This window comes from Balaenoptera acutorostrata, chromosome 20, assembly GCF_949987535.1.
Source record: "Balaenoptera acutorostrata chromosome 20, mBalAcu1.1, whole genome shotgun sequence".
Classification (NCBI taxonomy): Eukaryota; Metazoa; Chordata; class Mammalia; order Artiodactyla; family Balaenopteridae; genus Balaenoptera; species Balaenoptera acutorostrata.
In genome coordinates, this window is record NC_080083.1 from 63,230,712 (window position 1) to 63,243,626 (window position 12,915).

The 12,915-nt window shown below is 42.2% G+C and overlaps 1 protein-coding gene across 1 annotated transcript; it reads right to left on the bottom strand.

The window, feature by feature from the left end:
• Nucleotides 1–565: 565 nt before the first annotated feature.
• Nucleotides 566–12,091, bottom strand: APOH (apolipoprotein H). The gene is made up of 8 exons (XM_007185552.2): nt 11,983–12,091; nt 11,412–11,588; nt 9,901–9,997; nt 8,387–8,463; nt 7,443–7,631; nt 4,880–5,059; nt 2,373–2,570; nt 566–717 (listed from the first exon to the last, which is right to left on the bottom strand). The coding sequence occupies exons 1-8, from the start codon at nt 12,044–12,046 to the stop codon at nt 662–664; spliced, it is 1,038 nt and encodes a 345-aa protein (XP_007185614.1). The 5' UTR covers nt 12,047–12,091; the 3' UTR covers nt 566–661.
• Nucleotides 12,092–12,915: the final 824 nt, after the last annotated feature.

Below are 12,915 nucleotides of genomic sequence, written 5' to 3' on the forward strand. Positions count from 1 at the left end.
TCTGGTGCAGGCACAGGAAAGGCAGCTAGAGGCTGGGGTGGGGTTTGCCAGCAGGTACTACAGAAGGAGAAAAGGCCAAGGAAGTTAAACATAAACAAAGGAGCAATGTCAGTGATGGGTCATGGAATTCTGGTGGGTAAGGAAAGCTATTGAGGCATTTTGTAAACCAGACTTTAAGGGTTCAGATCCATTTCTATTGGCCTGAAAGTCAATGCATTCCTTTATGGTGATGCTTCTCAAACTTAAGAATGCAAAGAATTATCTGGGGACTTTGTTATAAATGCAGATTTGGGGGCCATCCTCGGAAATTCCGGGACACAGCATTTTTTTCCTTTGTAATAATTACCAGGCGATACTGATGCCGGGGTCTGTGGACCATTCTAAGAAAACTGTTGCATCGCAGTTGTTTTAGGTGAAAGCGTTTAGGAGTAGAATTAGGGAGAGGGTAACTGGGTTACCTAGGTAATTGTTTACACTTTCCATTTCACAGCCATGCAAGGACAATGTTCCAAATATTTGGGTTTCTTAACCAGATAATTAAAAGTAAGCTACCATGGAGTAACACTGCAATAAATTCAGTCACTTTATTTTTCCATTTCCATTAGGTTCCTTGGACAAACACATACAAGTATGACATTTAATTTTGAATTAGAAAACCAACTTAGCATGGTTTTACATCAGATGCTTCTGTTTTCCAGAAAGCGAAAGAACTGTGCTCTGTTTGGGGAGAAAAAAAATAAACATTTAAAGAGAAACAGTCATCTCTTAAATCTGTTAAATAGCCAAGACAAATCAAATACATTTTATAAACGTGTAGAGTAAATCTAATTATGTGAATGAAGCATTCAGTGTGAGGTTTAAGTGATTCGAGAAAAATCAGGGAAATGATAAGGCACTCGTTTCCAAGAGAGAAAATAAAAGGTTATGTATAATTCTGACAGTCAAGATTAAAAGAAAAAAAGCTGTATCAGCCCTTTATTTATTCGCCGATGCACCAATAGTGCTGCATCTGTCTAAAGACTGTAAAAGAGAACAGCCTGAAGAAGTGCATTAACAAAGCTCTGTTTGGTTTTTTTTAATTATCTTCTGCTAATATTTTTTCTGCTGATCAGTGCTAGGATTACTGTGCTTTGTCAACTTGAGTATTTAATGTCTCACTAGGGCTCTGCTATGTTTTGAACAATAACAATTTATCCAGGGCATTTCTAACTATTTGTAATTATAGTGATAATAACCGTCATTATTATCATTGTGTACTTACTCCATGTCATGTATAATATTTCTAATCATCAAACCTATGAGGTGGGTATTATTTGCTAGTTATCATTTCCTTCTCTCTCTCTGGCTGGCCACTTCTCAGACCCCTCTCTCCTCTAATCTGCTCCCAACTCTCTCCTCTACCGGCTGATACAGGGCTGACAACATTCTTGAAGCATTTCTAAACCTAGAGGCAATAATAGCTTCAGTCTCTGGCTGGTTCCTCCTTTGTAGAAACAAAGGTATGTAGACCTTAAACCTGAAACTAATGCTCTGTGATGACCTAGAGGGGTGGGATGTGGGGGGAGGGCGGCAGGGAGGCTTAAGAGGGAGGGGATGTATGTATACGTATAGCTGATTCACTTTGTTCTACAGCAGAAACTAACCCAACATTGTAAAACAATTATACTCCAATAAAAAAAAGTTACTGTAGGCAATGTTAAAAGAAAATCACATTCTTGGAGAAGATATTTTCATAGTTTGTAATTAAAAAAAAAAAAAGTTTTGTGTCCAGAATTTATTTCAAAAAATAAATTTTCAATTAAAAAAAAAACCCTGAAACTAATGGCTTAAATGCTGCCCATTATACACTTTTTTATCACCCACAAACACAATATCATCTTCCTTAAAATGTTTTGCTCTAATGAATACTTTGCTCTAATGGGTACTTTTCAAACTCTAGGAATTGCCGAAGGAAGGAAAGAAATGTTAGAAGATCTATAAACCAATGACCATTGACATGAGTTACTTTGTAGTTTGGGGTGAGCTCTTTATCATTTGGGACCAAGAGGTGGTCAATATCATTATTCAATATTCCATTCAATATTATTATTAGTATTCAAGCATAATCTGGAATTATACACGATGGCATAATTCAACACTCATCAAATAAAACCACAACCCTGAGCTTTAAGGAAAAGAATACGAAAGGAAAATGTGGGGAAACTCAATGCAGCTTACTGCTTCATCTTGCTATTTCCTCCTGCCCCACTCTCTTTTAAAAAAATCCAGTGGCCACATTAACATGGCTTCTTTTAGTCATCAGGTAATAAAAGTACTGATTATGGCGAGGGGCAAGCGGAAGTGCTAGCTAAACGTTCCAGTGTTGAACTCACCCTTGAAGCATTTGGGGATTTGAATGTTGCCGTCTATGCACTGGGCATCCTCTGTATAGCTACACTTCTTCTCCTTATTTTTGCAGAAGAAAGAAATTTTTTGGCCATGCAGCATTCCATTCTTAAATTTGTCTTGGATATTTACTTTCTCTCCTTCATATATCACGGTAGCTCTTTTAACAGATAATTTACAAGACGCTGAAAGAGACAATATTTGTAGTCAAGACAGGACTTCATTTACTCTTTCTTAAAGAAAATGTAGCATTTGAACCAGGAGATGTTCAGACCTGAAACAAAGTGCTCGAGACGAGGAGGTTCTAAGATAGTGGGTAACATCAGTATAATTGCTAACCGTTGTTCCTTATCAATAGAACCTTTAATCATGGCGTCCAAGATCGCCTTTTCTTCCCCTGGAGTAGCCACATAAGAAGGTCAGAGCAGAAGCATCAGATACTAGGCTTCTGTGCAAAAGAACTCCTATCAGATACTGCCATTTCACGTAAGCCTCCCCGCCCCACTCAGCTCCCATTTATTGAGTTGCTGCACCACCCACCAGCCACTGTGAGTGTTGGCTCATAACAGCCCATAAATGCTCCTCTCTCTGAAAAATGGCCTTTAGCCATAAGAGAGCCACCTCTCCAAGGAGAGTATGCACATCGGTCCACAACCCCAGGGTCAGGGAAGGGAGCAGCCCGCAGCCTATGACAGACTGACAAGGGGATCAAAATAAGCAGGTCCCCTTGCCTCTCGATGGGATCGACTCCCATGGTCCAGAGCTCGCAGGGGATTAAACTGAAGTTAGACTCTAGCTGAGACCACATCCTCGGTCAAAACATGGTCCCTGGGGCTTCCCTGGTGGCACAGTGGTTGAGAATCTGCCTGCCAATGCAGGGGACACGGGTTCGAGCCCTGGTCTGGGAAGATCCCACATGCCACGGAGCAACTGGGCCCGTGAGCCACAATTACTGAGCCTGCGCGTCTGGAGCCTGTGCTCCGCAACAAGAGAGGCCGCGATGGTGAGAGGCCCGCGCACCGCGATGAAGAGTGGTCCCCGCTCGCCGCAACTAGAGAAAGCCCTCGCACAGAAACGAAGACCCAACACAGCCATAAATAAATAAATAAAGTTTAAAAAAAAAAAAAAAACATGGTCCCTGGGTTGACAGCATCAGCACCACCTGGGAACCTGGTAGAAATGCTAGTTCTCAGGTCCTATTGCAGATCCAGCAAATCAGAGACTCTGTTTAAACAAACCCTCTGGGAGATTCTGATGCACAGTGAGGTTTGAGAACCAGTGTCCGGCTCCGTCCTACCTGCCTCACATTCTTTTTCCTGAGACTCACTTAATAAACCAACTGCATTTGAATCCCTGTCTCAGGCTCTGCTTCTAGGGGACCCCAACCTAGTCATATGTCATTTTGCCTGTTGTGCCTAATTGCCTTTTCTATTTAAACTGTCCAACCCGGACTTCCCTGGTGGTGCAGTGGTTAAGAATCTGCCTGCCAATGCAGGGGACACGGGTTTGAACCCTGGTCCGGGAGGATCCCACGTGCTGCGGAGCAACTAAGCCCATGCGCCACAACTACTGAAACCCACATGCCACAACTACTGAAACCCACATGCCTAAAGCCCATGCTCTTGGCATGTCCGCAACAAGAGAAGCCACGGCACTGAGAAGCCCACGCACCATAATGAAGAGTAACCCCCACTCATGCAACTAGAGAAAGCCCGCGCACAGCTTCAAAGACCCAACACAGCCAAAAATAAAATAAATAAATTATTTTTAAAAAACAAAACTGTCCAGCCCACAGCAACTTGAGCAGAAATACAGTGCAAAGTTGGTGTTCTTTGCATAAGCATGACACGGACCAGATCAAGGATAGACACCTAACTCAAAAGCAACCAGCATCTCAGGGAAAAGATGCCAGTGAGTGATGAATCCTTTAGTTGAGAGGTCCTGGTGTAGAATCAAGCCAGGTTCAAGGTGAGTAAGCAGAGAAACAGAGATATGAGGGAGACTGTGAGGCCAATGAAACATGGAAAGAGTAGCAATAGTGCCCAACTTTCAGTTGCAGTCCTCAGGAGGACCAGCTGTGTTTCATTTCCGCACATTCAATGTCCATACGCTTGCCTGTTGCCTGTTTATAATTCGTCACCATTTCCTGGAACTAGCTGGAACGTGTGGTTGGGTTTTGCCACAGTGAGAAGGGTCTTGACTAGAACAAAGCAAAAAAGGATGCTCATGGGCTAAGACTTAAAAGCAATTACAGGAAGCCCACACAATCTTCCACCATATTACCAAGGCTTACAACAGATATGTTTATTTCACGCAGTTCAATCTCAAACAGGATTGCTAAGCGTGAAGTTTCCCCATGCTCATATAAATCCCAGTAGCTGTGAATCAAGTCGGAGAAACAAAGTAGAAAATGACTGGAACAAGAAAATGGCAAGGAAAGGTGATCCACTCGATGAACTGGGAGGCAGTTTAAGAACTTACCCATGTTTCTTACCTTTACAGCTTGGCTGTGCAGACCAGTGTCCGAATTTGCCACATTCTACTTCTTTTGGCCCATCCAAGGCATATGTATCATGGCAACCATATGTGGCTTTATCCTTGTAATAAAGTACTTGCTTTGCAGGATAGTTCACAAATCCATTGTCTGGTCTTGATGGGAACGGGCATTTTACTTCTAAAAAGTTTAAGCAGTAAGACGTATTAGTATAAATAGCTTGGGGTCCGGTGGTTATGGAATATCTACGCACTTGTCTCTCTTATACCACTGAGTCACTGGGTGTTCCTGTGACTAGAACACAATTTCTGGGGACCTTGGTGCTTAATTCTATCCCCTTTATCTTATCCTCGTGAGACTCTGGATATTAAAATAGAAACAACAACACTTTGAAAGTAAATTAATGAGTTACCAAGTGCTTTGGGCTTTCACATAATCACAAGGTAGTATTTATTGCAAACTTCATCTGCATACAGTCTAAGATGGTGGGTTTGAAAGACGGAAAAAGTCTGACTCTTTTAACCAACAGACCATGAAATTAAAACACAGAGATTCCTTCTATGTACACTAGAACAGCATTATTTGGATTTTAAATGTTAAATCTAATTCTTATGACTATCTTCAGACTATACAAGAAGCCAGCATGAAATATGAAGGAGAAAAATAAAGGCTTCCCAGCCTTCTTTAGATCCTCAGCGGTAGAGGCCCAAACCCGTATCCCTATTTACCCCAGTAAAGAAAGCCAAGCTGGAGGGAGGAGCACAGAGCTCTTGGGAGGCAGTCTAATAAGATGGTTCAAGAGGACCAAATCCAGTGTTGGACTGCTTGGATCAGTTTTGGCTTCCACAAATTGAGTGCAAAAGAATCTATGAGTCTATAATAACGCTAAAAAGAAATAGTTCATGGAGGAAAAACTCTTCCCTGCAGAATTCCAGCTAATAAATATAGAAGGAAAGATAAACTTAGAAAGCCACCATTTTGTAACCACCAATGTCTCAGTTGACTGAGTTCAAGGATTATCAGTGGATGCTAAAATGACTGCTAGAGAATGAATATTCTCACCGTCTCAAACTATCACCCACAGGTTGCTTACTAATTCAACGAGAAAGAGATGCCTTTACCAAGAGAAGAGGGGCATACCCCACCTGACCAAGGGATCAAATTAAGCATGACAGTGATCGACTGACACCATGTGCCTTCTGATGTGATGGAGTGTATTCTTAAAAAAAATGTATTTAAATCAAATCCAATCATGAGTGAATAATCAACCAAATTCACATTGTGGAAACTTCTACAATACTACTAGCATGTACTCTTCAAAAATGTCAGTGAAAGACAACCGAAAAGGCAGGGGATAATTCTTAACTAAAGGAGACCAAAGAGCTAAGACAACTAGATAGAATATGTGATTCATGATTAGATTTCACATAGAACAAAACACGTGTATAAAGGATACTTCTGGATCAGCTGGGGTAATTTGCATATGAAATAAATATTGTTAATTGTATATAATATAATTGTTTAAATTATTATTGTTAATAATTCCAAATATGTTAAATGTCTTGGGTACAGTGATAACATATGACAATGTTGTTCTTAGGACATTCATGCTGCTGAAGTATTCATGGGTAAGTGTCATGATGTGTACAACTTATTTTCATATGATTCAGGGGGAAAAAAAGTATGTCTATAGAGAGAAAGAGAGAGAATGTCACAACATGCTGACGGCTGATATATCTATGTAAATGGCTGAAAAACAGAAAAAAAAAAAAGAACCCACTGCTTAGAACTTGGGAGAATTAAATGAGATGACACATATATAGGAGGAGACCAGTGCCTGGCCCAGAGTTTAGTCCCCCAAAAGGTGCTAGGTATTAGAAGTAGTAGTAGTTTCCCTATGCTAAAAAGCACTTATGTTTGAATCATTCAGTAGATATCTGTAACACCCACTGCGGGAGAAGGTAACAGTCCTTAGTATAACTCCTGGTGTGCATGATAAATTCTACTTGTTATGCAGTTGACAAATTCAAAGAGTAATGATGAGTCAAATTAAAGGAGAAAGAATTTTCATATATATTTTTAAATCAAGTATTCTTGTGATTCTTAGATTTAGGTAAAGACTACAAAAGCTTATATCAATCTGACTGCAACCTAGTTTTTCACCTCAGTCTCTTAGGACTCCCCAGTTTAATCCAGCCTCACAGTAATACTCAGCTGTCCATGCACACACCCTGTTCCTTCACACCCCCCTGGCTTCCCCCATCCTGCGCCCTTGTGTGGTATGCTATGCTGTTCCCCCATTCTCCACTCCTCCCCCAAGCCCTTCCTCTGGGAAGCTTTCCCAGGCAGCTCCAGACGGTCCATTGCATCATAGCTCATCTTACTGAGCTCAGAAGTCAGGTCTCATTCATCTGGTATTCTCGGTGCCTGGCAGGTGGCAGATGCCGATAAACATTTGTTACACAAGGTCATTTGAAACACTCCATGACAGAGAAATTTTCAGTCCTCTTCAAAAAAGAGATTCCACACTCCCGTGATTATTCTGTCTTATCATTGCACTCACCCTTACATTCTGGTAATTCTGTCCAGTTTCCATGTTCTGTGCAGGTGATGGTGTCGTTCCCAAACATTGCGTGCTGTGGCAAGCATTCAAAGACTGCCTTGCTTCCATACAGGGAGTTGTTCCCAGACAATGGCTGATAAACACTAAGTTTTGCAAACTTAGGTATGGGTGGTGGAGGGCAGGTTGTAGCTGAAAAAAGAAGGAACTATCATTTTAATGAAAATAGTTGAGTCTTTTAAAAGTACTCTTTACAGAACAACAAAAAAGAAATCCAGAGATTAACTTGGGAAAATGCAAACTTTGATCAAATGCCAGGGTAAACACAGTCAACTGGAGAAGCCAAATAAGAAAATATGATCTGGAAATCAGATGTCTGAACCGGTCAAAAAACTAAAAGATGAAGGAAATTTAAGTCTTGCCACCACTGATTTGCCTGTTAGAAGACCACGTGGCTTATGATACCATACGTCTTGGATCCAAACGCTACCTTGGAAGACGTTCCTGGGAGTCAGAATTGGCGAAGGACTTTGCTGAGCGAGCCTCCTGCAATAGTTGCTGATGACAACAAGTCATTTGTGACATCTTGGTCCTAGTTCAGGTTTGTTTGTTCCTGTTGAATACCTCCTGCTTTTGTACTCTGTCTGTATGGAGCTTACACAAGGAGCTTCACACAGAGACTCAGAAGTGGGTTGCCATCCTGACCTAACTAATCTGGAGTTTCAGGGTTAGAGTCAGGGTCAGGGTCAGAGTTTGTCATTCCAAAGCGGTTGTTTCATCTTCCAGAGTAAGATATCAGGATGAACGGTCCCCAGAAAGGTGACCAACCATCTCATGGAGCTGGGACTGAGGGGTTTCCAGGGTGTAGATCTTATAGTGGTAAAACCAGGAAAGTCCCAGGCAAATCAGCTGGTCACCCTCCCTATAACTGGGACCCACAAACTCACGAGCACAGACAGGAAGTTTCTGACTCCATTCTCCCTCCTTAGTGCATTGAGCAGAATTAGCTCCTTTCAGATAAAACCTGCAAAGGGAAAATGTAATCCACTAAATTATAAAATAATCCACCCATGGCATCTCAAATGTCTTTTCTGTTAAGCATTGCTGCAGATTAATACTATTGGCTTCTCGGGACTCCCCTGGTGGCACAGTGGTTAAGAATCTGCCTGCCAATGCAGGGGACACGGGTTCAAGCCCTGGTCTGGGAAGATCCCACATGCCACGGAGCAACTAAGCCCGTGCACCACAACTACTGAGCCTGTGCTCTAGAGCCCGTGAGCCACAACTACTGAGCCCACATGCCACAACTACTGAAGCCTGCACGCCTAGAGCCCGTGCTCCACAACGAGAGAAGCCACCGCAATGAGGAGCCCGCGCACCGCAACGAAGAGTAGCCCCTGCTCACCACAACTAGAGAAAGCCCCCGTGCAGCAACGAAGACCCAAAAAAAAAAAAAAATACTCTTGGCTTCTTTTCCACCTTATAATACTGTTTTCCTGAGAGGCTTAACATTCCTCTAAGGCTCATCAAGTCTCCCAGCCTACGGCTGCAGGGAACTGCTGAAGAATGGGAAGGTTCCAAGTGGGTATGGAAGCCAATGCTACCCAGTCCCCAAACCCCTTGTCTCCAAGCAGCTGGTCAGGTTAACTGCTTCCAAGCAAAGAACCACCTCTTTTTCAGGATCACAAAAGTGAATCAAACTGAATAATCTCTAATATTCCTTTTCTGAGAGCCTGCGGCCCCAAATGTTTAAAAACAATGCAGTCTATTTCCATTGCAAATGTACCGTTGTCCCTGAAGCCAGTTTGTTCAAGGTCATTCATCATGAAGCCTACCAGTCAATTGGTGTTTCAGATGAAAGGACTGCTTCTCTCTTTCACACACAGTATTTCTTAATCTCTAAGCACAAACAAGGCTCCTCAGGGAAATTTTGCCCTGCTCTACAGCCGATGAGCTATGGCCAGTGTCACTGATGGTGTATTTGCTCATAAGGCGGGTAAGTCATATGACCAACCAGAAGTGCTTTCCTCTGGGGGTGCTGTGAGGAGGAAGATTATGTTCTACATCTACACACTCAGGCTTCTCCATGGAATTCTCCTCCACGAGGTCACAGTTGATGAAATTAGCCTCATAACTAAAGCCCAAGTCCGATTACTAAAATATTTTAACCCTCAGGCCAAGATTTGGCCCAGAGATCATAAAGAATTATCACCCAGTTTCAATAATTTCAATGTACTCCTCAAATAAGTAACTAATCAGGAGCAGAAAAATTAGAACGTTGACTTCACATTTCACTAGCTGCTGTATTCTCCACCCCTTACCCCGCCCTCAACACCACTGTGGATTTGTATTCAGTGATTTGTACTCAGCAAGTCCAGCCTAAAGGCTAGAAACGGACCAGCCTCAATGATTAGCTTAAGGGCGCAGGAATGGGCTGCATCTGTGAGCCAGAAGTCCTTACCCGGTATTGCAAGAAAAACTGATCGTGTTGGGATATTCAAAAGTTGTATAGCGTACAGTTCCGTTTTCTAAGATTCCAGCAAAAGGACATACTCTGGCTGTGATTTAAAGATATAAAGGTCAATTTCCATTTATAGAATTTACTATTAAAATAAAAATGTATAAACTCATTTCTATCCTTTGATCCAGTAACTCTACTGGTAACTATTCTAAGAAGATAACTCAAAATAAGTCAAATGATATATGCACTAAGGCACCCATTGTGTTGTTTGCCATGCAGCACGCGGGATCTTAGTTCCCCGACCAGGGATCGAACCCTCACCCCCTGCAGTGGAAGTGCAGAGTCTTAACCACTGGACCGCCAGGGAATTCCCTGTATTGTTACTTCTAATGGCAAAAACCAAACAGTCTAAATGTTCACTATCATGGTATTATTTTAATTAATGGTAATTAAAGGGTAAATCCACCTGAACTATGATACGGCCAATAAAATATGGATTATGAAGACTACAGAGATATAGTCCATGTTTCTGATATGCTAGTGAAAATAGAAAAACACAAAATGGTATCAACTCACTGCAACGAGGAAAATACACATGCGGAAAATAGCTTGAAAAAGAAAGTTGTTAGTGTTCCAAAGTTTTGGCTGATTTCCGGAAAAATTTTCCCTAATGATGTTACAGTGGTTTTTCACTAGCAATTACGTTTTGTCTTTTTTAATCAAAAAGCATATTAAAATCACTGTATGAACATGTATAGTTTTCACAAATGGTGTCACCCATACAACCAAAATAACCAGAGCTTGGATAGGTCCATATAGTTATTTTTACTGCTTGACTTCTACATAAAATTGCCAGAAATTCTCTCAGGTGGATTGCTCAGTAGTCGACTGTGAAAAAATAATGCCAGCATGATATCACAGAACCACGTTCTGAGGAGTAAATAAAAGCAACCATCGGGAATTCCCTGGCGGTCCAGTGGTTAGGACTCTGCGCTTTCACTGCTAAGGGCGAGGGTTCAATCCCTGGTCGGGGAACTAAGATCCCACAAGCTGAGCCACGTGGCCAAAACATAAAAAAGCAATCATCTACCATAAAGTCAGATATCTGTGAATGTATATATACATATATAATTGTTCTATTACATATGATATATTATTACGTATAATATTCCTGTACATTATTAATTTAATATATTTATATTTTATTATAAATATAATTTGTAATATAATCTCCACTTCTCTTTTCACATCGGCAGCGTTCTCCTCCCCTTTTATCGTACCAAGTCTCTTTTTAAAATATCCCCTTGATCCAGGCTGTGCTGCAAACAGCACTCACTGTCCTTAGCCTCTTCTCCTGAGGAACTCCCCACAGACCCTCCTGTTTCCTCATAGCCCTCCACCCCACAGTTCTGCTGGCTTTCTGTACCGCGGGCATGACAAGGTAGGTCATCTCCCCACAATGTCCAGAACGTGAATGACGGGGAGAATGCGTGAGATGGAAGCTGACTTACGTGCACATCTCAGAGTGTTGATGGGCCAGAGTCCTGTGAGCGGGCAGATAAACCTCCGGATCCCTCCCCGGGACACGTAGCCTGGCTGGCAGGTGTACACTATCTCCTCCCCGGGGGCGTAGGATGTTTTTAACGGAACAACTCTGGCAAATGGTAACTCATCTGGCTTCGGACAGGCTGAAATAGAGCACAAAGCAGTTGGCTGAGAAATCTGTATTTGCATTTTTAAGTTCAGCTAGCACCCACAAATGAAAAATATTTCATGCTACCAATAATATGCATACTGAGTTCTGTACCAGATACTTGACTTATGCAATACCTCATCTAATCTCCTCACCAACTTTTGAAGGGTGCTATTGTCATCCCCATTTCACAGGTCCATATCCTGAGGCTTAAACAAGGTAAATATCTCATGCAGGAACTTTGGGCATGGCTATATCAAAGAACAAGCACCACTCCACTCTCTCAAGCATCCACCCTAAAGAGAATTTAACTAATCATTATGGATCCCTGGCATATACAAGGGGGATGGGTATATGAATTATGATTTTCAGAAGCAAAGAGTACTTACTTCGTCCTGCAAGAGCAACATGGCAGAGGAAACTTGAGAACAAGATGAGCACGGGAGGAATCATTGCGGATGGTTCACACTGGCACTTCCAAAGTGGCTTTCCTCTACTGAAAAGAGAGCTGTAAATATAAAAGTGCTTAAATATTAACCATTTTGGGGTGTACTTTTATCTCTGTAAATAGAAGATAAAGGATCATGGTCTGAAAGGAGCTCCAAGACCTACATTCTTTAATCATTTACTTTTCACTTTGGCGGGTCTGTTGTGAAATCTTCGGTAGATGGTCTCTGTCTTCGCGACATTTGTGTTAATGGCGCACAACCGCTCGGTCTTGCCTCTGATACAATCCTGGTAGTTCCGGATTGCCCAGCCTCTGATCCAGACCTCTTGCTCTCCATCCTTGGTTTGTGCAGTGGTGGATGGAAAACGCAAAGGCTGAATTACCTGCTCCACCCCCAGCCTTTGCATGCAAACTGAGGACCATCACTTATTTTCAGGTCTCTTCACCTCTAAAATGACGTTCCAGGTTCCAGATATACGAGCTAAAGAACATCTTCACAGCAGCATCTAAGATTATAAAGCCTAAAAAACTGAGGTCATCATCTTCTCTCACAAACTGACTGCTTCCTCTCTTACCTGCAGTGAGTAACACGACCCTCCTGGTAGCCAGTTCCCAGCCTTAGCACTAGCCTTGCCTTCTCCATCTCCTCCCGCGCCAAATCAGCGCAAAGTCCTGACCATCCGTTCTGAAGACTTCTTAGGTCTGTCGAGCCAGATTCTAGATCTGTTTGAGGGATTGGGAAGTCGACGTGAAATTACAAGTTAGGACACTAAGAAGTACAGAAGTCGAGTAGGAGAGGATGGGCCAATGCTGATGAAGCTGTTTAAAAGGGCTCAGAGCAGACCATCCAGGACCCCGTAGTTCTCCTACATAT

Bases quoted from the DNA above. Each gene is read 5' to 3' on its own strand.
- APOH (XM_007185552.2), bottom strand. From the start codon at position 12,046: ATGATTCCTCCCGTGCTCATCTTGTTCTCAAGTTTCCTCTGCCATGTT. The intron at 9,998-11,411 runs GTAAGTCAGCTT...TTTAAATCACAG, and splicing joins CAACACTCTGAGATGTGCAC to CCAGAGTATGTCCTTTTGCT. The intron at 8,464-9,900 runs GTAAGGACTTCT...TTCCCTTTGCAG, and splicing joins AGTTTTTCTTGCAATACCGG to GTTTTATCTGAAAGGAGCTA.